Below are 26,456 nucleotides of genomic sequence, written 5' to 3'. Positions count from 1 at the left end.
AATTACACATTCTTAGATATGGTGTGGGAACATACATTTGATTGACTCATGAGAACACAAATCATTCTTTCAATCAGCCAAGTGCATGAATTTTGCTGTTTGAGAAACTGAGTTCTATGAAGTTCACCTGCCATAACCAGGACCCATACTGAGCAATGCATTACAGAATACAAACAACCTTTTTCTTGTTTGGTTTTTTTGTTTGTGGGGGGGTAAGTATTTTTTAGAGGACCACCCTCGGACCTTATCATGTCAGAGTTTTAATAAAAAGATAAATCTTAACATCTGAAAGGTTTGAGGCCTGCTTACATGCAAGGTCTCTCTTCTGGTCCTCTGCTGCACAGTTGAGATAAGGGAAAAGGATATATAATCAAAGGGGATAATTCTAAGTGGCCTCTCCTGTACAATCTGAAGCACCACAACTTAACTCCACAGGGGGCTGCAAAGTGCATTTATTTATATGAGTTAGTGGGGGCTGTCCTGGGAAATTTTCAATGGAGTAAGAATGATCAAGAACTTCTTAACCTCAAAGATGCTGCTCTGCTGAACAAAATTAAGTACAAGATCATGGATCAAGGCCTCTGGTATTATCTGTGACAAAGATTATTTTACACTTCATAAAATTGCTAGATACTACATGCAAGTTTTAATTTAGCATTGTAAAACTTTATGTATAGTGCTTTAGATTAACCAATATTCAGAATTTATTATAATGGCTTTGGGCCATTTTGGTTTGCAAAGGAAATACACTTGTATTTCAATCCTTACAATACTCTATGTATGATTAATACAAAAATTATACATACTAAGAACCATAAATTCAAACAGAACTCACTGCCAATATGAGTTCATTTAAATTACTTACGCAGTTTCTAAGGAGAAAATCTTTGCTAGAAGATGTGCCTGAGTGCTGCTGAAATCAGATAATATCTTTTCAATTTCCTTCCGGTGATCTTGTTTCAGTATGTCCAGTTCTTTTTTATGCTTGATACTGAGGTCTTCTACCAGTAGCCTTCCACTGGTATTAAAATATGTCTGAATTATCATGTTTCAATACTAGTTTATTTTCATTGATCAAAGCATGCAGTTTTGAGGTCTTTTATTGACTACAAAGGTAGTTAACTGGGCACAGAGCTGGCTTCTCCCTGCTGATTTGACTGACATTTTGGTAGCAATCTGAGCAGAACCATCCTAACGCTGACGAAGAGGAAAATTTTTTGAAAAGTATGTGACCTTCACCCTTCAGGAAATGGAATATTCCATATAATGATGCTATTGCTATTCTGTCTAGGGTTAGTTTGTGCACTAATCTTAATGATAAAACATGACAATAAAATACCTCACTCACATTAAGCAAAATTATGTTGAAATCTCTGGGATTTTAACATGAGGCTCTGATGATTTATTTTACCACATCATGGCATCAGAACATTTAATACTGCATAACATCATCCTAAAACTGCTTTTTTTTTTTTAAAAATTGAAAACTAAAAAATCCTTAACGTTTTTTTTCAAGCCTAACCAGAACATTGCTTTCTAACACCAACTCCAAAAGCAATAGACATCTTCTGAAGAATCATAGTTAGTTTGTTGTCTTTTGTTTGCTAATGCTTTGTTAAACCTTGGAGAAACTTTTTCATTAACTCAATGGAGAGTCCATGATCTATGGTTTACTGATTAAAATAGAGATGCTCAACTCAGCAGATTAACAATTGTAATTTTCACAAAAGATATTCAGTTTAAATTTTTTTTCCCCTATTTTTTTAATGTACTCCCAAACCTGTTTCACTCGTTTCTGAAAGGCTTCAGGAAAGGCCAAAAGGCCCACAAAAGGTTTATACCTTGAAATTAGAGCACAGCCATGCAAGTGACTGGCATAAGATAAGAAGCAGAAGAATAAGGGTAAAAAAGGGAGCAAAATCCCTGAAATAGATCTTTAGGGGTAGAATAAAAGTTCTCTTTCAGAATAGCCATTTTGGAAATTGTCCACTCTTCCCATAAAAATACCTTTGCTCTCATCCTAATCCTTGCAAAAGCTTGCCATACGGGAGGTGGAATTCACACAATTCAAGAGAATGGAAATGTGAATTATTACTTCCAGCAGATTACTGGTTTCACTTACTTGGCAACAGTAGAACTAGTAATTTTAAATAATTTGTTAAAAAATTTGTCACATGCAAATAACAAGCCACTATCAGCTTTAAAATCAGAAAAAACTATATGGTGTAAGACAGGGTCAGTGTTGTTAAAGTAAAAATAGCACTTATTTATATGCAGTCACCAACTTAGCTATTCCCTTACACAAACTATTAGTCCTGCAAAAGCAAAACAAGAGCTGCAAGTTAATGTTCCGGGTCTTCCATGGGTTAATTTTAGAGCAGCCTATAGCAGGTGCCTGTGTCCACTTCAGCTCTCTGGTCCTACCTCCTGTTATCTGAAGGATTTCTGCTTACATAATTTCCATTAATGCTTCCTTCTCAAATGCTTACTGTAGTAGAGCTACACCATTTATTCCCTGTAAAGCAAATCCTCCAGCGGTAGCATCTGAGGCCCTTTAGACCTCATCACTGACACGTGAATAATTCTTCTCTTCATGAAGAGAGGCTATAAATTCCTTCAAGGTAGCTGGAGGGCACTGATGAAACACTCTGGTTTGCAGTTCTTTCTGTTGATCTTGCTTCAAAAGCTTGAAATGAAATTCACTTTGAAGTAACTCTCAAAAGAGTGCAAGGGCAAAAAAAAAAGTTTCTCATTCTTTGAATATCTGCTGACTGGTAGACAGGAATGGAATTACTCTGACCACTCTGACAGTCTGCAGAGAGACATTCTGTCCACTGAGTGCTTTTCCCTAGACTATACGGGTCATAATTTTAAAGATTCTTTTAAGGGCATACTTTTCAGAAATCCTTTTATATATACAACTTGTGCAGTTAGGAGCATACATTCTACATCATTGCAAATAAGAATTGAAAGGTACCCACACACCATATCCCTCTGCCAAGAGAATGTGTTAAGTATGTTCATCCAGAAATTTCCAAGTATTCAAAACCATAAAAATGCAGTGGGCAGTGAACTCAGTCTTGTCTCCCATGTAAACTGCACCAGGGGAGGTATAGGTTGGACATTAGGAAGAACTTCTTCACAGAAAGGATGATTAGACGTTGGAATGGACTGTCCAGGGAGGTGGTGGAGTCACCACCCCTGGAGGCACTTAGTGTCATGGTCTAGTTGACAAGGTGGTCATAGGTTGGACTCAATGGTCTCAGAGGTCTTTTCTAACCTAATTGATTCTGTGATTCTGTGATTCTGCACTTTTTCTGTACATAAATGGGAGGACTGCTTTTACTGCAATGCACCATGTGTGCCGAGCCTGTGGCTACACTAAGAAGATGTGGTCCACCTTCTACAAGACTACAAGTCATCTTGTCCCTCCTGTGCCCTGACAGTATCTCACAGCTCCAGGCTTCCATCAGCCCAGAGATGCTGTCAGTGTCCACTGTCACTGCCCTTATTCCCTCAGTGCAAAGCTGACTGCTACAACCAAAGCAAACTCTCATGGAGTATACACAGTATTCCCAACTGTCCCCATTGGAGTTAACATTGGTTTCAGCTACAGAGAGTATGTATAAAAACTTGATATTTATTCTCAGAGACTTCTCTATTTTTTTAATAGTTCTTGGGTGAGTGTAGGATTTGTTTATGTCTTCCAGTGCCTTTCTAAGGCTGACATTATGCAGATTTTCTCAGGTTGCTCCTTTGGGGATACACTAGACATATTTTTCTGAGACATATAATGAGCAATTAGTTCAAATGCTTCTATTATGGCTGGAGGGAAATGTGAAATGAACTACTGCTTTTACAAAACTCCTAGCCTCTAAAATTAGTACTTTAGAAAGGAAAGATTCTGACATGCATTGCACTTAGAACACCTCTGATGCTGACATTATTATTGAATCTCTAGATAGCACTGTGAAGTTTGAATTTAAGGCAAACCTTCTGTGCTGTTTATCTCTATCCTGAAGCTGTGCAGCTTCTTGCTTCTGCGACTCCAGCTCAGCACTGAGTAGCTCCATTGTGTCCTTCAAAAGTAAATTCTCTTTCTTGAGTTCAGAAATTTCACTCTGACATTTTTCCAGTTCATCATGAAGAGATCTGATCTGGCTTTGGCTACTTCCTTCCTAAGAAAAAGGTCACATTTATTTATTCACAGACTCTTATTTTTTAATGTTAAGATCTTGCTAGAATTGTGTGCATTGAATTTTTGTGATCTGATTTATCAATTATATGTGCCATGATGTGTGCAAGACAAAACCTGTGATCAAAACTTCTTGAATATACTTAGTCTCCATAGAATTTATTTTATTGTAACATTCATTTATTTCTGTTGTAGATTCTGATCTTTAAATGGAAAAAAAAAGCCTGCCCATAGGGGGAAAATTATAAACAATGCTATCACTTAAAGTGAGAAATAAGGGAAGGAAACACATTCAATTTCTGTAAGAGACAGCACACTTTTATTATCCCTAAAGAGACAAATGTGATACTATTGCTTTTGCTAAACACAACATGGCAATGAAGTAGGAACTGGTCTCTTGCCTGTTGCTTCTTCAGTGTCCTCACACTCCTCAGCTCCATTTGTAGTTCTTCTATTTGTTTCTTGAGGTTAGTGCATGATGTTTGTTGCTCAGAGAGTTCCATCCTTAGAGATCCTAGTAACAATCAGACAGACAATCACTTGGGCAGTCAGAGGAGAGCTGGATGGGGAAGGTAGACACGGGCAATGTAGATGAAAACATTGATCTATTACATTTTGCTTTGTTCCTCAACTCCTTCCCCATTAGGCATAATGGCCTTCTATTACTAGAGAGGTAACTCACTTGAGCAATAGTAAGATGATATGGAGCTACAGTAACAATGATTCCATGTCAGAATCAGAGAGGCAATTCTGTGGCAGTTGTATTGCAGACTACACCACTGTAATTGCTTCTTCTCATCTTGAACTTTATTGGAGCACCCCTGAGCTTCCCTGTTAAGTCCACTGGTGTTTTATAGAGGATCATAAGACAGACTGAGGAGAGCTCTGGTTGTGTTAAAGAAGTAAAACACTTATGTAAGCTCACCTGTCATGTACTGCAACTTTTGTGTATATTGGGTACAAGTTTTGGGACGGATCAAGTACAAGGAGAAAAGTTTTTCTCTCTCTCTATGGTCTCCCTACAATTATTCTTGAAGAAGAACAGAATGGGTCTATTGAACACACAAACTTTAGAGAGCAAGAAATCTTTCTAGCAAATTTGAATTTCTAAAAAAAAAAAAAACAAGCAAGAAGAGAATCCAGTCTGTACTTAAAATACTTTCAAATTATTCTTAAATTAAAAAACCTTTTATAGACGAGCTTTAATAACATGAGATTAAACCTGGAGATATTACACATCTTCCTAATGCAGTGTTGTGTTTAGTTCTGAACAATTTAGGGCACTTTTGAAACTGCCTAAACAATACATAGGGAACAACTGATCTCCATTGCTAGACTCAACAGAGCAGACTTGAACAACATAGAATAATTCTTGTTCTCATAGAAAAAAAAAGAGGAAATTCATACACACTAACTACATTTTTCCAATTTAATATACCTGATAATGCATACTTGAATGTTGTACAGCAGACCACGCTCTCAGCAACATTCTGCTGCTGACAGTTGAGGGCCAAGTTAACAAAGAATATTGACTGTATTGCTGAAATTTCAGGGTATGAAAAAGGAGATTCACAAAGACCTGAGTTTTCCCAGAAGATGAGAAAGAAAATGAATAGGATGAAAGTCAGTGCTTCTCAGCATATATTTAATCAAGCAGTAGGAGCTGTGCATGACATGAGACACTATACCTAGCAACAGGGTTTGCTGCTTCTGTATCTGCTCAAGTTCATCTTGTAGTTCTTTCTTTGCTTTCTCTTCCAAGGTTTGTATTTCCAGCCTATGAGACTGAAGTTGGATCTTGAAAGTCTCATTAAATTCCTTTTTCAAGCGTTCTTCTGCCTCCTGTAAGCAAAAGTCCCCCCCCAACAAAGCAGTTGGAGCCTATTTATCAGCTTGTTGTTTTACTTGTAATGCCAGGATGAATATGGCCTTCCACTGTACAACTTTTATTTTTATCACCACTTTACAAGACAGTTTATCAATGACAGCATAAAAATGAGCCAAAGTTAAAATTTAAGACTTAATACATACAAGATAAATTATCAAGATATCACCTCTTAGATTTGGTGTACATGATGAAATAATAACACTGACATCTTTGCACTATTTGACATTAGAAAGATGTTTTATTATCTAACATACAAAGCCCCCAGATTTGACCTGTTTTTCATTACTTATCACAGTGTATCAGATAAAGTCTTCTATCTTCCCTTGTATCATTCTTGGCTAAAACTTCCACTGTCATTAGAAGTACTGCTGTCATGCTGTAAATAATGGAGGGAGCAGTTGCCCTGCAGTGGCTCCGAAAGCAAAATCCTGTCCTCAGTTTCATTCTTACCAACTTACTGCCTTCAGCTTGGTTTTGTTTAAACTGGAATTTTATTCTGAATATATAAACAAGATATTAAATTCTTCTTAGGGTGGTTTTATTACCAATGTTTTATAAGGTTCTCTAAGCTGTGTGAATCAACAGGGACATCTGAACTCCATGTCACAATTACATTTACATTTTAAAATTGATTTTTTCTCAAACAGCAAAAGTCTTTAGAACATTAGTATATTGTATTAACATTTTGTCACTGAAATAAATCCACTCAAACCTTTAAAAGCTTTGGTTATCCACTTACTGAATTGATTGAAGGTATATAAGGCAATACACATCATTATACATGTCTATTATGCTTTTGAAGTATTTATGTGTAAATTAATAATGGATGAAAAATAATAAAACTGAGTGCTATTATTAATATACTTAGGAATTCCTTTGAAATTCTGAAGCAGCAGCACAGATAAAGGTGCTTGTATTCATTACAGCCTAACTGTAGAGTATTTTATTTTATGAAGCATTAATTCTCACTGTGGTCCAAGTTAAAAAGTTAAAATTATTTTAAAAACCCCATACAAATAATGCAGTCTGATGATGATGAGGTTCCAAAATCACAGAATAGTTCATTATGTGCAACAATAGCAACCCATCACTAAACTGGAGATAACTGAGTTTTAATAATCAGCTGTCATTAAAATGGTTTATGTCATAAATATATATATATTTACATTAGTATGTAGTAAACTGACCTTTAGTTCCTGATTTTTGCTTTTCTCCAACATTTTTAAGACTTTTTGATGTGATGCCTCCAACTGCAGTTTAACATTTTGGTTTTCTTTAATGGTGTTTTGAAGATCCTGCAAAAGCTTCTCTTTTTCTTTGTTGGACTGCAGATTATGTTTCTTCAGTGACTCCTTGAAATTATTTGCTTGTTGGTCTAATATTTGCTTCAGCTGAGCTACCTTCCAGAAAAGTAAGTCAGCAGAGTTGGATTAATGGCTGCATTCACAACAGAGAGGAATTACGTAAAATTGAACATATTTTGTGAACACGAAAACTGAACTTGAACAGTGAAAACTTTACGAACATGAAAAAATAGAAAGATGTGCATTTTGTGCAAGGAACTGTTTTTTCAGTGAAGAATAACAACCTTTTTGTATATACTGTCTGTTGCTTATCAAGTATTTTTTAAAAATTATTTCTTTTCAAATCACCTCCACTTCATACATGCAATCCATAGTTCAACTTGCACAATTATTATGTCACAAACTTGGAGGCAGGCCTAAGACTGTGCTTCTTGCTGTCCTGGAGATGTAACACTGCAGAATCCATTTACATAAAGCAGTAGATTAGAACCAATGGAAACAAGAATTCTGCACATCAAGCTTCAGATTTATCTTTTCTACTATCTTAATTACTAAACACAGTAGATGTGTATAATGGCTGATGGAAAAGTAACAAAAAAATACTCATCTGTAAGAATAAATTAGTGGGGCTTGTTTTGGTGGGGAAGGAGGGAGTAGTCTGTTGTCTTTTCTAGTAGGTAGGTTTTCTCAACTTTCAGCAAAAATTTGTATTTGAAATTCTGAAAAATTGCCTTCCGCATAGGAACATGCATACTCAATAAGGCCAATCAGTGGTTTTGCTGCTGTATCTGAGTTCCAAGTCAGAATGCCCTTATGTCTCTTGCCTTTTGGGGAACATGTGAAAGAGGATGGCCTGTTTTTCATTTTTATATACTTGTACTTTTCAGTCTTAATCAAAATATGAAAGGAAGTAATTCGCATCCTTATGATTTCATGTGACTTAAAAAGATTGAAGTGATGTTACTCACATCTGCAATTTGGATGCAATATGGATTATAACCTATGCCTGTGTCCTATTCTTACCTGTACACTAATACATGTTCTTTTTCTCTTCCGTGTTGCCTTAATTTTTTTCCATGCATAATGTAGACAGACTATTAGCTAAGGATCACTGTAGCTTTAGCTAGATAAATATTTGTTTGTGGCCCCTTTTGATGCAGCACCACAAAAGCTGTATGAAGATTTACTAAATGGGCTAAGGTGTCTCTCTCATTCCACGGTTTATTCACATTGCACCTTCCAGTATATTTTGAGCTACACAGGAGAAAAGAAGGCATGATATGCAAAGACCTTGCTTCTTATTAACTACCTGGGCACAGTCAGTGCTGCACTGTCCAAATGGAGATACTGGTGAACTATGCCAGATCTCTCCAAATCACAGTAAGCCTTTCTGATGGTGTACTCCTGCTAGCTCAGGGCACTGTTCTTTCTCACATTTGTTGAGCATGTTGGCTCCTCTCCTCCAAATGATGCATTTTCTCCTTTCCTTCTCCTGAGGCCCTTCTCCATTCCCAGATGGATCACAACCCTTACTCAAGTACTCTCTAAGCCTCTAGTATTCTCATAGGTTTCTAGCACAGAACTGTGCTCTGAAGGCTCATAATGCTGCAAACCACAAAGCTTGAATCAGTTCCCAGGGTTTCAACTCCTTTTGGAGAAAGGACATTCTGTACTTCCAAATACATTGTCCCTTGTCTTCACTTCTAGTCCTGATTTCTGCTTTTATTGTTTCTTGGCATCTGCTCCGTTCTCTCTAGAATTTGTACAAGTCTTTATGTCCCAGAAATGAATCCTGATATTAAAGAAGAAAAAATAATTTAAACCCTTTTTTCCTTTTGAGATACAGCTTAGAAAGAATTATTTCTACTTGATAAATTTGTCCTATTTTAATTGGTTTTTTTCTACACTGCAACTATGTAGGCCCCCAAAAACATTGGAGAAACTTGTTGTGTTTGGTCTGTTGGTAGCTTATAATATTGAGTAAAAAGTTTGCATTTCCAGACTATCAGATGAAGATGATTTCTTTCTGTGTAAGCACTGTTCATTTGAAACACAAATGTTTATGAACTTCATATGCTTTGGAGATAGCTCAAAACCTATTACTTGAACAAACACATATATCATGAGAACAATAGAACTTCCTTTACTAAATCTGGATTCTATACCTCTGAGCAGCTACAAAAATGAATTATTGTTTCATTTTTTATTAGAACTGCTGTTCCTATACACAAGTCAATATATTGCATTCCTTCCATTTACATAACAGTTTGTTCTTCACTGAAAATCCACAAGGCAAATTCCTTTTTTCCAATTAATTGGTGGCAGCCATAACTTATCATCACTGATCTTGTACTTCAGTTTCCCTCTGAACCCTTTCCAACAGCTTGCTCATAAAGGGCCACATTACTATGGATTTCCTTTACCAGATGAGATAGTGTGTTATGTTTGAATTTCAAAGTTCCTCAGCTTTATTAGTGATGTTTCACATGTTCTGAGATCTACAGCAGCATTTGTAACTTAGACATGACAGAAATCTGCAAACAGAGAAAAACCTTGTTAAAAAACTCTTTAGCAGATCTACCAGTTTAGGTAGTTGACTGCCTCCTTCTTGATGGCCAAACCAAGCCATCAATAAAACTTCCGGTCAAATAATCCAAAGGAGACATTTTTAAATGTACACGTCAAATTGAAAACTTAACATTTTTCCTCAAATATTAATTTGGAGGTTTTAAAACTTAAATTATTTAAAAATTTGTAAGAAGAAAAATCGCTTTATTCATAGAACACAGGGAAAGAAGAGGTAGCAGTGATAGTTCTGTTTTGTTTCTGTAAGAAAGAAAGGAAGCACAAAGGCACAGAAAAAAGAAGCCAACAAGAGTACATGCATGAGCATATGAAGGTAATTGGGACACTTACCCGATTGATGAAGGCCTAAGGTGTCCAATGACAACTTTATATACAAGTGAAAAATGGCAACAGGAGACACTGTAGCTTACTCTATTTTATCCTATAAACTCTTTAAATAAGTGAGAAAGCTGACAGAAGAAACACAAACAAAGAAACAAACCAAAACAAGCCCAGACCTCTCACAAATCATGGGAATGCCAGGTTGGTAGATAAGAATAAAATAAAAATTCCTTCCTCCAGTGCTTTGCGAATAAAGTTCTTTATTTTGTTCTAAGTGCTGGAAAGCACTTCTTAAACAACTTCAAACCAACATGGTATGTTTGAATTTCACTGAAGCTATCCAACCAAATTGATTTATTTAATTTCAAAGAGTACATAGCTTCAGCTGCCTCCACTCTGAGTTTCAGTTAACTAGTCATCCAGTTGTTTCTTGGCTTCTTCTGTTGTGTCGTCCAATTAAACACACAAAAAATATTTGTCTGAAAAAGCTAGCGAAGAATAATTGCCAAATACTATTCTTTATGAAAAATATTAATTGTCTTTACTGTGGCTGTGTGATGGAATCTATCTGTGGCCTGGATACATTCCAAGAACAGGCAAATGCCAGAGCCACTTGCCAATCATACTTTTGTTTCAGAGCTGCTGCAATTTTTATTTTTTTTTTTTTAATATATGGTAAATCATAAGATTCAATGAAAAGGGGCACTTTGGCTTCTAGTTGCAGGTAAAAAAATTACTTTGTCTTCACACCTATTGAACTCAGGCCAGTGTTTTCCTATATAAAGAAAGGAAACACTGAAGTCTTTTGGTACTGCAGGTCCTTATAAAACTAATCTTTGACGTGAAACACTTAATGCTGCAGAGTCACCCCTATCAGCTGATGAAGTATGCATTAGCATTATTACACTCAAGTACACTTTTTTTTCTTTGCTTCCTTAAAGTAAAGTGAGTAAAAAGAATGTGCCAGAGGAGTAGGCTGTATATTTTCTAATAGAAAAACTGGACACAGGAAAAATGTCACTGGGAATACTTCTTAAGCAAATTAAACAGTCATCTCAGCAGGAGGATGAAAAGAGGCACATATAAACTTCATCTGCAGTTACAACATTATAAACCTTCCAGACTCTTCGCAGACAATTATTGGCTCAAAGCACTTCTAACATGAAACAAAAAGATCATACTAACTAAAAATAAGCGAAGCAGTAAATTGATAACAAAGAGAACACCATGTAGTAAGAAATCAGATGGAAAAGTAGTCTTAGAAACATTGTTTTTCAGTGATTAAGGGGAAAAACCCTACAGAAATTATCAGGCACAGAAACACATTCTTTCTCATGAAGAGAACATTAGAGGCTAAGAAACAAACGTTTCCATCCCATCAGGATGGAAATGAAATCTTTCAATTAAAAGGGCTTTCAAATCCACCAGTGAAAATCCTTCTCTGGAATGATTTGTAGTGCCCAAGTATTTTATTGTGCTTCATTAATTCAAAACAGACAGCCAGACCCTCAATTTGTTTAAATTGGTAAAGCAATATTTAAGCCAATGAAACTATACCAACTCACATCAGTCCAGAATCTATTTGGATACTTCTATTATTAACAAACCAACAACACTCTGGGATTTTGTGTTTTATAATGTCTTCCTGCTGCAAAACAAAATTTCTTGAAAAAATTTCACTTCTGCATTACTGATTCAATTTTATCCACCAGAATTGCATAAAGTGATCTTAAAGATGCAAACAATACAGTATAAACTCAAGGAAACAGTATCTTTTTAGGCTCTGCCGAATTCTTTTAAAATTTCAGGGTTACATTTGCATTTGATCTTTCTTACAACAGCTGAATTTGCTTCCAACTGTCTTCCATGTAAAGAAAGAAATGAACAATTCTTACTAAAAGATGACTGATGAGTTTTGAAATATTTCAAAAGTCTTCCAAGTTTCGTTATTTTCTAACCATAATTACTGTCCCTCTTCTGGGAAGGATTGCTTGATTCTTTTGAAGAAGTACTTCTCAGACTTTGATAGTCCGTGGATAAAAACACTTGGTAAGTATAAGGCTCTGAATGCCATCACAATTGGCTCCCCTGTTTGACTTCTACTTCGACTATTTTAATTCACTGTGCTTGCAAGCACAGTTTCTCAGTGCATTTGTAGGGAATAGATTTTTATAAAAGGCTTAAAATTGTCTTTTGGTGCATAGAAAAACCACTGCAATTGAGAAGTTGTTCATAGTCAACATAAGGCCCCCAAATGCTCCAGGGTTTCACTCCTACTATGATGCTATTACATCATAACAGTAATATGGTATAAGAAGTAAAAACAAAATAAAGAAATTGCATTTTACTGGGTTTTTTAGGCTTTTTTTCACAGTTACTTCAATTAAGTTCACAGGCAAGAGCCTTCCTAAACAGCCTTCCATTCTTCCTAAACTTGTGGCAATTCTTGATCAGATGGAAGGGTGTGAACACACTCTACTATTTGGTGGTACTCTGCTATTTGGTGGTACCTCCAAGACCCATCAAAACTCTGGGCATTGCTGTGTTAGCATTGTTCAAAGATCTGTATGACAAGGTGATGCCTGCACTTCCATTTTATGTATTTTGTAATTCCAGAATAGAAGCACAGAATCACAGAATATGCCGAGTTGGAAGGGACCCACAAGGATCATTGAGTCCCACTTCTGACCCTGCACAGGACCATCCCCAAGAGTCACACCATGTGCCCGAGAGGGTTGTCCAAATGCTTCTTGAACTCTGTCAGGCTTGGGGCTGTGATCACTTGCTTGGGAGCTGTTCCAGTGCCTAACCACCCTCTGAGGGAAGAGCCTCTTTCTAATATTCCACCTAAACCTCCTCTGACACAACTTCAGGCTGTTCTCTCAGGTTCTGTCACTGGTCACCACAGAGAAAAGATCAGTGCCTGCCCCTCCTCTTCCCCTCACAAGGAAGTTGTAACTGAAATGAGGTCCCCCCTCAGTCTCCCCTTCTCCAGGCTGAACAGTGCCCTCAGCTGCTCATCATACAGCTTCCCCTCAAGGCCCTTCACCACCTTTGTGACCTTCCTTTGGAAGCTCTCTAAGAGCTTTATATCTTTCCTATATTGTGGTGCCAAGACCCTTTAACACATGTTGAAGAGATCCTGTAGTGCAAAAGCAAGGAACTGGAGGGCCTCGATGAATTAGCATTCGACCCACACAGGATCTCCCATTCTTCCTTCCAAAGGACCAAACAGATGTGAATCTGTATTAATGATTAATACAGAAATACTGCCACTTAGAAGTGCAACACCAGAGAGATGAAATTATCATGCTTCTGCCTACTCTGCATAGTGCTCTAGCTATGTCTGCCCAACTAAAAATGGGTCTTATGTAGCCAAGGAAGCTATTTTTAGATCTGAAATTGTATCCAGGTTAGAACTAGATTAGTAACAGCACATTGCCTAACCTTTGAGGCGGAAGTTCTGGGCTGAGGCATTGCAAAGGTTCCCAGCTGGCAATCATGCCCTCAGTGAAACATAATGTTGTGTAGTAAATGGTTCTTTCTTGGCTGTGAATATTCATGTACTTATAGCAGGAAACTATTACAAGCTGAAATTACTTCCCTTCCCTGGCAATACTGCCAAGTAATTAGTTCAGAAAGTAACTTTTGGAGTATCAAGAAAAATGTAAAATTTCTCTTCAGATGGAGCATTTCCTCCTTTTTGGGAGCACTGTTAGATTCTAAGACACAATAAAATGTTTCTTAATGTATCTGTTTATATGTAACATGGTGTTGTGAACATAACACATACATACTATTTTATATTTTATGTTATTTATTTATGTTTATGTTTATAGTGGCAATAATTTCCTACTACTCTTTGCTAATTTACCATGGTCTTCTGATACGAGAGGATGAGCAGTTAGATAACACAGGTTTCTTTCATATTTTTCTGTCCTGAACACATGACTTCAAGAAAAGTAATTTGATGACTCACTGCCTTACTTTTTTTATCTGCAAAAACCTGAAGAGTAATTGCTTCATGCTATAAACCTTTCGATTTCTTTGAGACCTTTCAGTGGAATGCACCACCTGCATGAATATATACAATACTGTGAGATCATACAGTGTGCCAGGACTCCTCCCTTTCATCTCTTTTCCTCACGCCTCAAATCAGTGTAAACTTTCAGGCATTACCCAGGGATGTCAGAATATCATGGTAAATTTTCATCTTTGAATAGATTATGATATTTGGTCAGAAAAAAAGTATATTTCAGAAAATATGAAAATTAATAAAGACAACTGCTTTTTGAGAACCCATGTTTTGCAATACATGTGTAGAAGTCACTCCAGATAGGTCAAAAGATGTTGGATTGACCTGAAATTCTCTCAGACAAGAACCTGGAGAAAACAGTGGCATGCAGAAATGTGTAATGAAACCTAAAAACGGGATTTAGCCAGAACTTTCAGAACATTAAGAACTACACTTAAATTCTGTATGTTTAAGACTGGGAAATGGAGTCAGAATGCCACTGTTTGATAACAGAATGTACAAATCTGTTTTACGGGAGAAATGAAAGAGAAAAGGCCATGCTGCATTCAGAACTTGTACAGCTAGTATAGCACAGATGGGAGAAAAAGCAGGCGTTACATATAGTAAATGTGCACAACACATGCCTCGATTGCTGGACCATGGACACCAAACAGTAGTGATGGCATGTGGGAAACTGAAAACAGGCAGTAGAGGGAGAACAACAACCTGTGTAGCCCCCTGATGAGCCTATCTCTCATTTCTCTGTCTTCAAAAACTAAACAAGAGGTTATTATGGCCACTCAGAGTCTACAAATATCAGCTGAGGAAGATCTAGGTCTTGAGCTTTTGTGGAGATGTCACCATGCAAACTCCTGCTGAACTTGCTGGTAGTGAAACTGGTTAGAATTAGCAATGCAAATTACAGACAGCCACTTAGAACATCAGTGGCTACCTGTAATTCAGTAGTTCCACAGTGTGACCTACCTAATTCTCATGGCTCATTACTTTTTCTTGAGCTAGACTGAAGAAATTTTTTGTGTTTGGGAATATTCTCATTTTGCTTAATAAAACCTTGGAGCCTCAAAACCTGCATCAGCAGATAAAGAAAAAAAAAAAAGATGACAAATTCTCATGATGGAAACATTTCCATTAACCCATAATCTCCCAGAATGGACAATCACAAATATTTTCATTTTTTTCCTGAAAAAGGTACCAAATGCACTTTTATACTGGGAGTAGAAAAATACATGCAGCACGGAGCATCATCAGAACTTTTCACCAAGGCACTGACTTCAGTGCTGTTAAAGCAGTTGTTTTGTAACTTATCCATGAGATAATAGTATCAAAATGTTCAGAGGTAAAAACTTCACATGATCACACTGAAGAAAGGGAAATATCCTGTATATAACATTTTAAAGCAGATAGTATTTGCCAAAAAGAATTGAACAACACAAAAGGGGAACATCTGAGAGGAAGAAAACATATTCACAGCTGTCAGAAATTTTAAAGGTGAACTGCTTGCCTGGGTAAATAATTGCCTTGTAGGTGTTCTGGGGTTTTTTTGGCATAAAATTGTTTAGCCAATCTGCTTTTTGGCTTTTAAAATAATGACACTTACCTGTAAAAATATCTTGGCAGATGTACTAATCTGGAAAATTTGCATGACTTGGCCTGCAACTGACTATACATTACAGATGTTACAGGTGGATAATCTAATAACACAGCTCAGTTATTTATTTCCAGATTAATCCATGTCTGTAGATTTGTGCTACAGCTTAGGTGTAACCAGAGTGCAGAACAGTGGATAAACCATGACACCCTCAAACCTACTTTAGGGTCACAATGTTTTCCCTATTTCACTCTTGACCTTCAGAACACAGAGGGAGGCATACCTAACTACTAATATAGACTCAATTATTGCACATTCAAATCTCCTTCAGTTAGCAACCTTACCAGTAAGCAGGCAGAACAGAAACAATGATCTGTTTGACCTTTTTACCACTGAATTCTCTTGCAGACAAGCAAACAAGCAGCCCCTTCTAGATCTCTAAGCATTAAGAAAAAAAAATCAGAAAGTCAACAAGAGCTGTAAGGAAGATTCTAATCTCACTTAGTACTGTACAGTCAGTCACCATGCAACCCTGGTATAGCCGAAGTCCTCACCAGAAGCCTTAGTATATCTCCAAAAGGTGATATATGAAATTTATCAAAATAAATAGGCTTGTCAAAATCTTCATAGATGTTTAGAAGCAGTTATTTCTGTTATTTCTCTCTGGAGTCCCTGCATGTTTTCTTGAATGAAAGTCACAACAAATACTATTAAAATCTAATCCAGAATCACTCAGATGGGATGAAAAATGAAGCGCCCTTTTATTACTGGGTTACATTTATGCTCAGTTTACCTCAAGTGAAGAGTTCTGAAGTTTCCCAGTTAGTACTTCTTTCTCTCTCTCTAGTTGCTTTAGTTCACACTCTGATTTTCTTTGAAATTCATCTAGCTGTGTCTGGAGCTCCTAAAATTAAAAAAAAAAAAAAAAAAAAAAAAGAAAAGAAAGAAGCAACAGCTGGAATAAAATAAACAGCATGAAAAAGAAAGAACATATTTCATCTACATCATCCTAGATAACAGAGCAGTTTACACAATAGTACTAACACCTCAAGTGGTGTTAGTGTTCAAAAATAATTTAGTATGTAAGAGTCACCCACAAGACCTGAAAAAACATAAATATACCTTGGCCATATAAATAACAAGATGATTAACTAATGGGCAATTAATGGGAAAGAGAATCAAAGGAAGCACTACCTGCTAGCATCCATAAAGAAAATCACAATGAGTAAGTAAAAATAAAATAAATTAAATTAAAATAAAATTAAATTGGAAAAAGAATTGAGGACAATATTCCACCTTATTGCTGGAAATAGTTGAAAAATCACTGATAACCCCAGTTGCAAGACAGTGACCAAGAGCTTGTATCAATTGTTTGCAGCAAGTGTGAGCAATTGTTTATTGTAGAAAGACAGAATGTGCAACTTCTAGAAACCTCCTGAAGTGATATGCATTACAAGCTTATTAGTGCACTTGCTCTTCCTATTTGTGCCAATTTCCTGACTCAAAAAAATATTCTTTAACTTCAGACACTACAAATGGAGGAAACAGAGAAAAAAATAGCAATTTAACACCTCTCCCATCCTGTACAACCCCTTTTCACACATCCCACTCTGTTTAAAATCCAGGTAGCAATTAAAGGATGAAATTAAACAGATGCGTGAGTACTGCAAGGGAGAAATTAGCTTTACTTTTGCCTGCACAAAAAGAAGAGCATATAACAGTTTTTTTGATTAAAACCTGAAGATCAGGTGCAACATTCCCACTACAACTCTGGCAACTTACTTTCTTCTCTACATCTTAATTTTTCTATCTGGAAAATAGATATAATACTTCTCAAGCAGCTGCTACAGACCTTAATTGAATCAGAGGGTACAAATAGCATTAATAATGAAAAATATTGTCATTGTATTTAAGTTTTACTAACTCAAGATTTTTCTAATTTAATTAATACGAACCTCTAAGAAGAGAAGATTACAAGCAACAGTATTTATTCCCTATAAGCAATAAATAACTACTACTATGCCTTTTTTCTAAAGTATGAATGTTTGATATTTAAATTTGATTTGACTCACATGAAGAGCTTCATCCTGGCATAATTTTAAGTATACCTGTACAAACTTATAATAAGAAGAATACACTATAAAAAAGGCAATATCATTTTCATGATGTAACTGTGTACCTTGAAGCACTGCATCTTCACATACTGATCAAACATGAGCCCTTTCACAAGGAGATAAAATAATTTACTCACACGGGCTCCATTTTGAGAAATAAGATTGCAAAAATGTATAAACTCCAACAATTTCAAGGAAATTAATTCTTCTGATGAGCAGTAAACACAATTTCTGGTGTCCAAAATCAGGACAGTACTATGAAGCTCAACATTTAGTGACAGCAGCTGCGTGCTTTTTATGACTTCACAACTTGACAGCAATTGGTTTGATTATTCTCAAGTCAATGTTGAACTCGGAAAGTTATATTAGTCTTAACTGCAAAAAATGGGTAAAAGTATATTTTTAGCACCAAGAAGGGTCTAAAGAACACTCGACCAGTAGTCTGATTGTCCAATTCTACATACTGCTCCAATTAATCTTTTTTTCTGTCTAGAAGATGTCTGACAAACCCACAAGTACATTAGGAGTCAGAAACTAAATTCCTCCTTAGTTTATGCCCAAATTTGGCAAACCACTTGGACATGCACTGGGCTGTAAGCTTCACTAAGCACTAAAGCACATGCTTAAAGGCAAACGTGTTTCAAGGTTCTCCTCTGTTTGAATAGATTTCAGCTCACATTCAGGTTCTTACTGCACAGAAACATTAGAGACTGCAAACTTCCTAAAGCCAAAGGATTCAGTCACAGATAGCAGTTCTCATGAAAGTGAAATTCTTTGAGAAATCTCTTAAGCCAATTGCTGCTAATGCATATCAACAACAAGAATTACAGCCCAGCCACTTAAAGCATGTTGAAAAAAGGTATTGCTCAGGTAAGCTGTCTGGATCCATGAGAAGATGAGGATTCTTTCTGACTAAAGTTAAATAAGGACATACATATATATGCATATGTGTGTGTGTGTGCATGCATTTGTTTGTAAATAGTTGTAATTTCATTGGTAACACATGCACTCTGAATTAATTTACCAACTCTTTGCAGAATTAGATCCTCTGGCTAAACAATGCAAAATTTTGATTAAGTCAATTTATTGAATGTTTCACAGCAGTGATTCATGAAAATTTAAGTCAGAAATTACAATAACACCCACAATACATTTTTCTCCAGGAGGGTTCTTATATAAATCACTCCAACTGCCACATGCAAAGCATGCAAGGATAAGTGTTGCTAAGAAGGCCGTTTATCACATCAAGGATAAATTCACCTTCCTGTCTGTGGAGCTTTTCACAGAAATACATCAGTCTGACCTCTTTTAATTTTTTTTTCTTCAGTAAGACCATAGCAATAAAATCCTGGCATTTTATGTTAATTCAAAGTGCCCACAGTGAGCATAATTCAAATGATGTCACTGTGACCAAAAAGATTAAAACTAGATGAAATAAAGCATCTATAAATAAAAGAACATTCCTACCTTCTGCATTTTTTTATTTCAGATTCTATGAAGTTTTAGACTGGCCTGATTTCCTTTGTATCCTTCATTACAAGATCTACCAGCCCTTTTAACAGCTATTCCTTCAGACAAGCCTTTTCCTTATGGGACTAATGCTTGATTTTACAAAGACAGTTCTCTTTTTTATTCATACCCTCTTTGTAAATAGCTACAGTTTCCATAGTCTATTTGGTAGTGAATATCCTATTTCATATCATATAGATATGAAAAAAATCCCCAAGAGGGTAGAATTCTGGGGTGGCAGTAGTCTATTTTGTAGTGAATATGCTATTTAGGTGGAAATACTCCATTGAAAAATACTGGCTTTATTTTACTTAGCAATACAGAACTGTATTGATCCAGGACGATAAGCCTCTCTGTTAGTCTAGTAATAGTTTGGGTTTTTTTGCTGTTCTGGTTTGATCTTGGCTATGTAACTCGCTTCCAATCATGCAGGCTTCCTCAAGGACAACCTTAGTCCTGTGGAAAAGTACAGTAGACAATTTGTTTTTTCTTATGTCTCTGAGGCCAGGTCATATTTTCTGGAATGGTAGCATAACAATAGTTTTAGAGAACTAAAAAGTATAGAAAAGATTCAGGGCTGGACAGTTGCTTAAGGGGAGACATCATACAGAGGGAACTCTCTAGATACCCACATTCCTCATTGTACTGAGTTTATTCCTGGTACTATTTCTGCATTGCTTTTCAGAAAAACTGTTTTATATATTTAAAAATAAATAAATCAGTATTCCAACTGGACCTCAACAGAGAAAGTCTGCCTTGGACATTGTTCTCTTTAAGGTTTTTGTTATAGCACCAGTTGAACACTCAGCCCTGGTATAGCTCAAGGATGTTCATAGTTTCTTTGCTGTCTTTGCAGCAACTCATGTACTTCAGGTTATGAATACGAGTCACTGTGCCACTGAATGAGCTCAGAGATCTGGGAATCTTACAGGATTGACTACTGTATAATAATCCAAAAGCCATTAATTTTAAAAGAAAAATTACACTGATTTCAGTACTTTTGGTATGCCATGCCTTTGAATATTTGAGAGCAAAACACCTGTTAAAGCTCCTGCACATCTTCAGAGCTGCTCTTTTTACGACTCTGTTTGGGACAAGTCATTTGCTGCAGCTGTGTTATTTGATGTTTCAGTTCATCTACTGTATTAACAGCTTTGCTTTGGAAATTCAACATAGTTTCCACATCTTCTGCAGTATCAAAATTTACATTTCAAATAGCATAAATAACTTGCAGAATTTCCAGTATAAGTGACTACTAACAGGGGAAATACTTTAGAATGACATTAATGAGCATCTTACCTGCTTTATGCAGGATTTCCTTTTCTTGATGTGTATTTCTGCCTTTGACTACACTTAGATCTTCTTCCACTTTTTTCACTATACCTTTTGATCCCAGAATTTCTTGCTGTGTTCGCTTAAGCTACACTTCCAAATCCTAAAATATGCATGACATTACTTCCACGTTCATTACATATGTCCTTTTCTTGTCACAAGAAATAAATGGTCATTTTCTCTCTTGGTGTAGTTCCATGACATAAATCTTTCACCTAGAGAGCTGATTTAAATGCATTTTTGGCTCTTCCATACCCTTCAACTGTCTCTGCTGCCAGAATATTTGTAATGTGGAACCATTCCCTCCCACGTAGTAAGCGTCATTGTAAAGTGAACACTCATCAAGAGTTACCATCTAAAAGATGTCTGAGATTACCCTAAACTTGAAAGAGGTTATACTTCCAGTAATTTCATGACAATGTATGCTAAAAGTTAATGTATATTAGTTTGGAAATTTTTTAAGTTGCTGGAATACAACAGTTTGTAACATAATCCATAATGCCTAAACTCGGAAAAAATTGGCTCCTATGAACTTTGCTGGGAATTGATTGTCCATAACTAAAGGCAAGAATTTGAACCATATTTAATGTTCTATTTCTGGAGGTTCTAGTTTCAGTTTTCAGATGTGTAGCATAATACTGCAATATTTGCTCAGTTATAATTGCCATTTGTTCCTAGATGAATGCTGAGTGAAACCTTACAGGTTAAAACTAACTCATATTTAACACTCTCTGTAGCTCAGAACTTCAAGATAAGCTTGTTTCTTTTACCTCTGGCATATGCCAAAATTCTTTTGAAACTAAACTGAACAGCTCAGACTTAATGACTTGTCAGCCTTTGCATTGTCTCTTCTACAGTAATAACAATAAATGTGCACTAACGTGACGCTTTTCATCTAAAAGCCTCAAACCTCTAGGCATACACTAAGGAGAAAACAGAAAATTCATCTTGCTTAAACAACAGTCCTTACACCTTTCAAGCCTTATAATAGATTTTGTTGCTAGTATTTACCAATGCTCAGAGGTATTGCAGATTAAAAACATGTTTCTATTTCCCAGTCTGGCACTGTCTACATGAGTCTGAAAAAAAATGCAGTGTTTAATGGTGGCATAAGAAATACCCAACTTAGAAAGGAGAAACTTTTACTTATTTATTTAAACTGTAAAGAAACAGAAAATAACATCATGTCTCTTTCCCTTCTTCCAGATTTATCCCAGTCTGAGGCTATCTCTTCACAGGTTCAAGGCAATATGCTCCAGCGGTATGTAAATCAGCCTCATTCCACAGACTTAGAGGATCTGTAATGTATGAGTTGAGCATATGTCCTTCAGAAAATATTTCAGTTTTATCCAGCCGATACTGAATTTAGAAAATAAATTGCTAATGACACCACCTTCTTATTTCTGTTTCCTATCATATTTTACATTATTTATTTCTAAAAGATTGCCTTTCTTATGCAATAAATCAGGAGTAAGCCATGTGCATAAATTTTTGTGTGTCCATTCTTCATTTTTCCTGGATGTTATTTCAAGTACCCACAAAAAAATCAGGATCTTGCTTTCCCTCTCCCCCTCTATCACTTCTAACTTCTATGAGCCAGGACACTTTTTGTTATTGAAACAGGTATTACAGATTTCTCTGACTCAATTTAAAAAAATGGCTTATTTGCATCTCTGTCATTCATTATATCCTCTCCACTTTTCTGTAGTAGAGGTTGTTCTGCTACCGATCTATACACTGAGAGAACGAAATCTGAATAATGTGGGGGAAGGTTTATTCAAGTAGTCCTCTGATCTTGCAAAACAAAAAGGTAGTGACTATTGAAGGCTGAACTCCCTCAAAGATCATGCTCAAAGAAGAGGCCCAGTACTCTCCACCATCAGCAAAATGATACCAGCAAGCAAGATGTGAGGGCAGATGGCAAAACCAGTAAAGAGCTGTCTTGGAAGAACGTAGCTGATGGGGCTGACCCTGCTCTCTACAGAATTCCGAGGTTCTCTTACTCTAAAAGAAATAAATCTTTCCCACTAGGAAACAATTCTTGTTATTCTGTAATATTCCAAGTCTAGACCTTCATGGTGTTTTCTTATCTAATATGCAGGACTGCTGTCATAGGACTGGGGGCAGGTCTGGTAGGTGAGTTTATGTGACGTGAAGGACCAACACCATTAGAAGGAAGTCGAACTGCTGAGCACAGAGCATGGCTGGGTACTTCAACTTCAGCACAGCTCATCAGTGTCTCTCCTGCACTCTGACCTTATGTAGCACATCCAGCTGGTTGGCAGATTGCCCATGACATGCCAGCCTCTCAAACTGCATCTGATACATGATGCAATTACACAGAAATTAAAAGGGGCTGCAGAGCTGTGCTGCAAATGTAGGAGATACACAGCAGTGAGGGTAGACAGGCAAAGTGTGAGGTGAGAACTAGTGGTGAAAGTCTCACTGCTCAGCACATAAAACTTCATGGGTGTAAAGGACACTTTATTAAATGGCACTTGGTACAAGCCACTGCTGCAAGAGCCATACAAGGCACTTGATTCCCAACCTGCCAGCTCAGGTCTCTTATCTAATCCTGTTCATATCCATGCACTGAGCTATTGACAACTAGAAGGGAAAAGGAGAATATACTGTGTAAACACTCATGGCTAGCAGTAGTGCCTGTTTGCTATTCTTTTCACATTTCTGGGCAGGAAAGGTAAAATTCTGTTCAGGACCTTACTCCTCCCTCACAGAATACAAAGTCTGTGTTCAAAGTGTTCTCCTAATGAGTTACTAATCATCTTAACTCTGTCTTTAAAATTCTCAGCACTATATCTCTCCTATTTCCATTCTAAGTCTCTAAAACTGTTTTACTGCTTAAAAAGCATTTGACTCGATATGTAAAAGACCCCTCCTGTCACAAATTTTAAAGAATTGATGATTTATACTTTTATAGGTAGAGATAGGGATCACAATCTCATACTCTACCTGTATTCTCTCCTTCAGCTTCTGGGAATGCTTCTTCCTCTCATTTATCTTCTGGCTTTTCTCCTCTAGGTCTGCCTCCAGCTTCTTTACCTGCTGCAGCAAAAAACCTTCCTCAGTCTCTGATCTCTTCCTTTGCTCTGTTTCTCTTTGCTGACAATTCATCACTGTTTCTATCACAGACTGATGCATAGCTTTCCTCAAAGTCTCTTTTTCTCTCTCATAAGGGACTTGCAGTTTGTATGTTTTCTGAGTAGTTTCTTCAGTTGCTCTCTGGTTCTTGTTCTTCAGGTTTCCCACCTCATTTATTAGAGCGTGTCCTTCCACACTGCATTTCTCATCTAAATGTACCTTTTTACCCAGATTTTCTCTTCTAGATGCTTTGCATTCATTTAGCAGTTCATCAAACTCCTGATTTAAATGTGGAAGCTTGTTTTCAAAGCCTGCATTGGTATCTACCATGTCTTTAGAGAGGACTGCCTGTGCTTGTTTCACTTCTGTTCTCAACTCCTTTTCTTCCGTCTGCTTTTTGCACAATGTTAACTCTGCCAAGGCTTCTTCCTTCAATCTCTTGTGTTGTTCTACTGCAATTTCAAGGGCCTGAATATGTTTTCTCAGTAACTGTTCTTCTTCAGCTTTGCTTTTACACTGGAGAATCGTTTCCCTTGTCTCAGCAAGAATGTGCTGAATTTCTTCTTCGTGAGCCTCTCTCAGAGCCTCTATACTGGCCTCATGTTCATCATTCTTAGTGTTTAGGGCATATATCACCTATAGAAAAATAGAAAATTAAAGTAGCTAGTGAATGGTAGCCATGCATCCAGTTACTATATTTATCAAGGTGTTAAACAATAAAAGAGAATTACTACAATAGATCAATATTTTGTGTGTGTGTGGTGGTTATTTGTTTCATTTTTTTTTCACTAGGAACAGAAGGGACAGTTTTACACTGCAAAACCTTATAGGAAAGGAAGACAATACTGTGACAGGAAATAATTTTTTTACTTTTTGTCAGAAATTTCCTTTTTATTCTTGGCAACTTGTCAATTCATGCCTGTAGTTGGATCTCTAACGCAAGGAAGGGAATCAGGCCCCTTCTTAAGCTAAATGACTTCTTATCTGTGGTCCAGTTCACCTGGTCTTCAGTGCAGGAGGGCTACCTGCCACATTGCCTTTAGCATTAGGAAGTGCTGGGGACCAGTAGTGGCAGATCTGTGCAGTGAAATCTGAGGTCCTGATATCTAGTTCATGTGGACCAAAATCACTTTGTGATGTAAATGAAAGTAAAGTATGAAAGGTGGATTAAATTCCGCACTCCAACTAAAACACCATGGAAGATGCATTCCTGGAAGCCACATGCCTTGCAAGTTAGTTTGGTCAGCATTGTATGGTAAGCATTACTCAACTGCAAGCCTCTTTTGGCTTGATTCTGAGAAGTGTTTAGGCAATGTATTTTTTTTTACCACACATTTCAGCAATAGTCATAAATCTCAGAAAACAGCTTTTAACAGATGCAAGTGCCCCTCTGATGACAAGAAGTAATTTTTCCAAACAACTGTTTTAAATCCTTTGATGTTTTATTTTTTTCTACAAAATGCAGAATAATAATTCTTTTGGCTGTAAGACAAGTTATGACCCATAGCAGGCTTTGTTACCCATAACATACACCAAAGACCTCTCATGGAAGCTGGTGTACAAGCACACTACTATTGTTTTGAAAAGAAAATGCTATTAGAAGCCCAGAGTGGCCTGAAATGAAGAGTAAATGAGCAGTTAAGCTTACAAGACAGTTACATATAATTGCACAACATAGTAACTGCCTTGAAAAGATACATTTGTCTTCTCAGACCTTCATTAGGACATGCAGGGACTAATCCAGTTTCTGCTGAACATAGTTATCTAACTCAAGGAGAACTACACATTGTGTATTAACATGTGTGAAGGTTTTCCACTTATTTGCTTGGTTACATTTTTTTTTAGGGATAAATTACTGGTCTACAAAACTAGGTTTGGAATTTGTACACAAGTTATGATAGGTATATTCAGTCTGGCCTGAGCCCACAGAGGTCAATCAAAAGATTAGACAATGTTTGAGAAAATCATAGCCTTAAGTAAATAAATAAATAAATGAATACAGGAAAAAGGTCACAGCTAATTCTTTAATTATGCTAGAATTTTGGCCCTATAATCTTCAAGCCTTCCTCAGGGCAAGCCTCAATTGAGAGTCCAATAAGTATCTTGACCACACTAAGTGTCACAAGCCTCTAACATGTTGTATAAGCCCCAAAGATGTCTCCAGAACTACTGAATTGGCATATCTATGTCTAACCACATTTTGTGCTATCTGTATATGAATAACATATTGAATTTCAGTCAACCATAAATGAAAGCAAACAAACAAATACATCTCATATGTAGTCAACTTTCTCCCTGGCAGTAATGAATTAAGTAGAGAAGCCTTAAAAAGTCACAAATGAAAAATGTGGTCTGGATATATTTCTGGATAAATATGTCACGAAAGAGAATAACAGCATTATATTCCTGAAAAATGTCAGACAAGAAGTCATTGTCTACATTTAGATATGTATATTTTTGGACCTTAGATTACAAGGTGTTAAT

At 36.6% G+C, this 26,456-nt stretch overlaps 1 protein-coding gene across 7 annotated transcripts in view; it reads right to left on the bottom strand.

Annotated features, from left to right (window-relative positions):
* Positions 1-26,456, bottom strand: part of FAM184B (family with sequence similarity 184 member B) — a 41,324-nt gene that overhangs the window by 4,033 nt on the left and 10,835 nt on the right. For 3 of the 7 annotated variants that reach the window (XM_064653151.1, XM_064653144.1, XM_064653145.1), the window contains exons 2-8: positions 23,844-24,608; positions 16,712-16,822; positions 7,271-7,483; positions 5,884-6,037; positions 4,597-4,709; positions 3,994-4,178; positions 866-1,018 (exon numbers count right to left, since the gene is read on the bottom strand). In XM_064653151.1, coding sequence (XP_064509221.1) covers positions 866-1,018; positions 3,994-4,178; positions 4,597-4,709; positions 5,884-6,037; positions 7,271-7,483; positions 16,712-16,822; positions 23,844-24,608 — 1,694 coding nt within the window. The remainder of the gene's footprint in view (positions 1-865; positions 1,019-3,993; positions 4,179-4,596; positions 4,710-5,883; positions 6,038-7,270; positions 7,484-16,711; positions 16,823-23,843; positions 24,609-26,456) is intronic. The other 4 variants (XM_064653147.1, XM_064653148.1, XM_064653149.1 and 1 more) reach the window with 2 other exon arrangements.

Source organism: Pseudopipra pipra, chromosome 4 (genome assembly GCF_036250125.1).
Source record: "Pseudopipra pipra isolate bDixPip1 chromosome 4, bDixPip1.hap1, whole genome shotgun sequence".
Classification (NCBI taxonomy): Eukaryota; Metazoa; Chordata; class Aves; order Passeriformes; family Pipridae; genus Pseudopipra; species Pseudopipra pipra.
The sequence above is the reverse complement of the archived record's forward strand: the minus strand, read 5'-3'. Positions and strand labels throughout refer to the sequence as shown.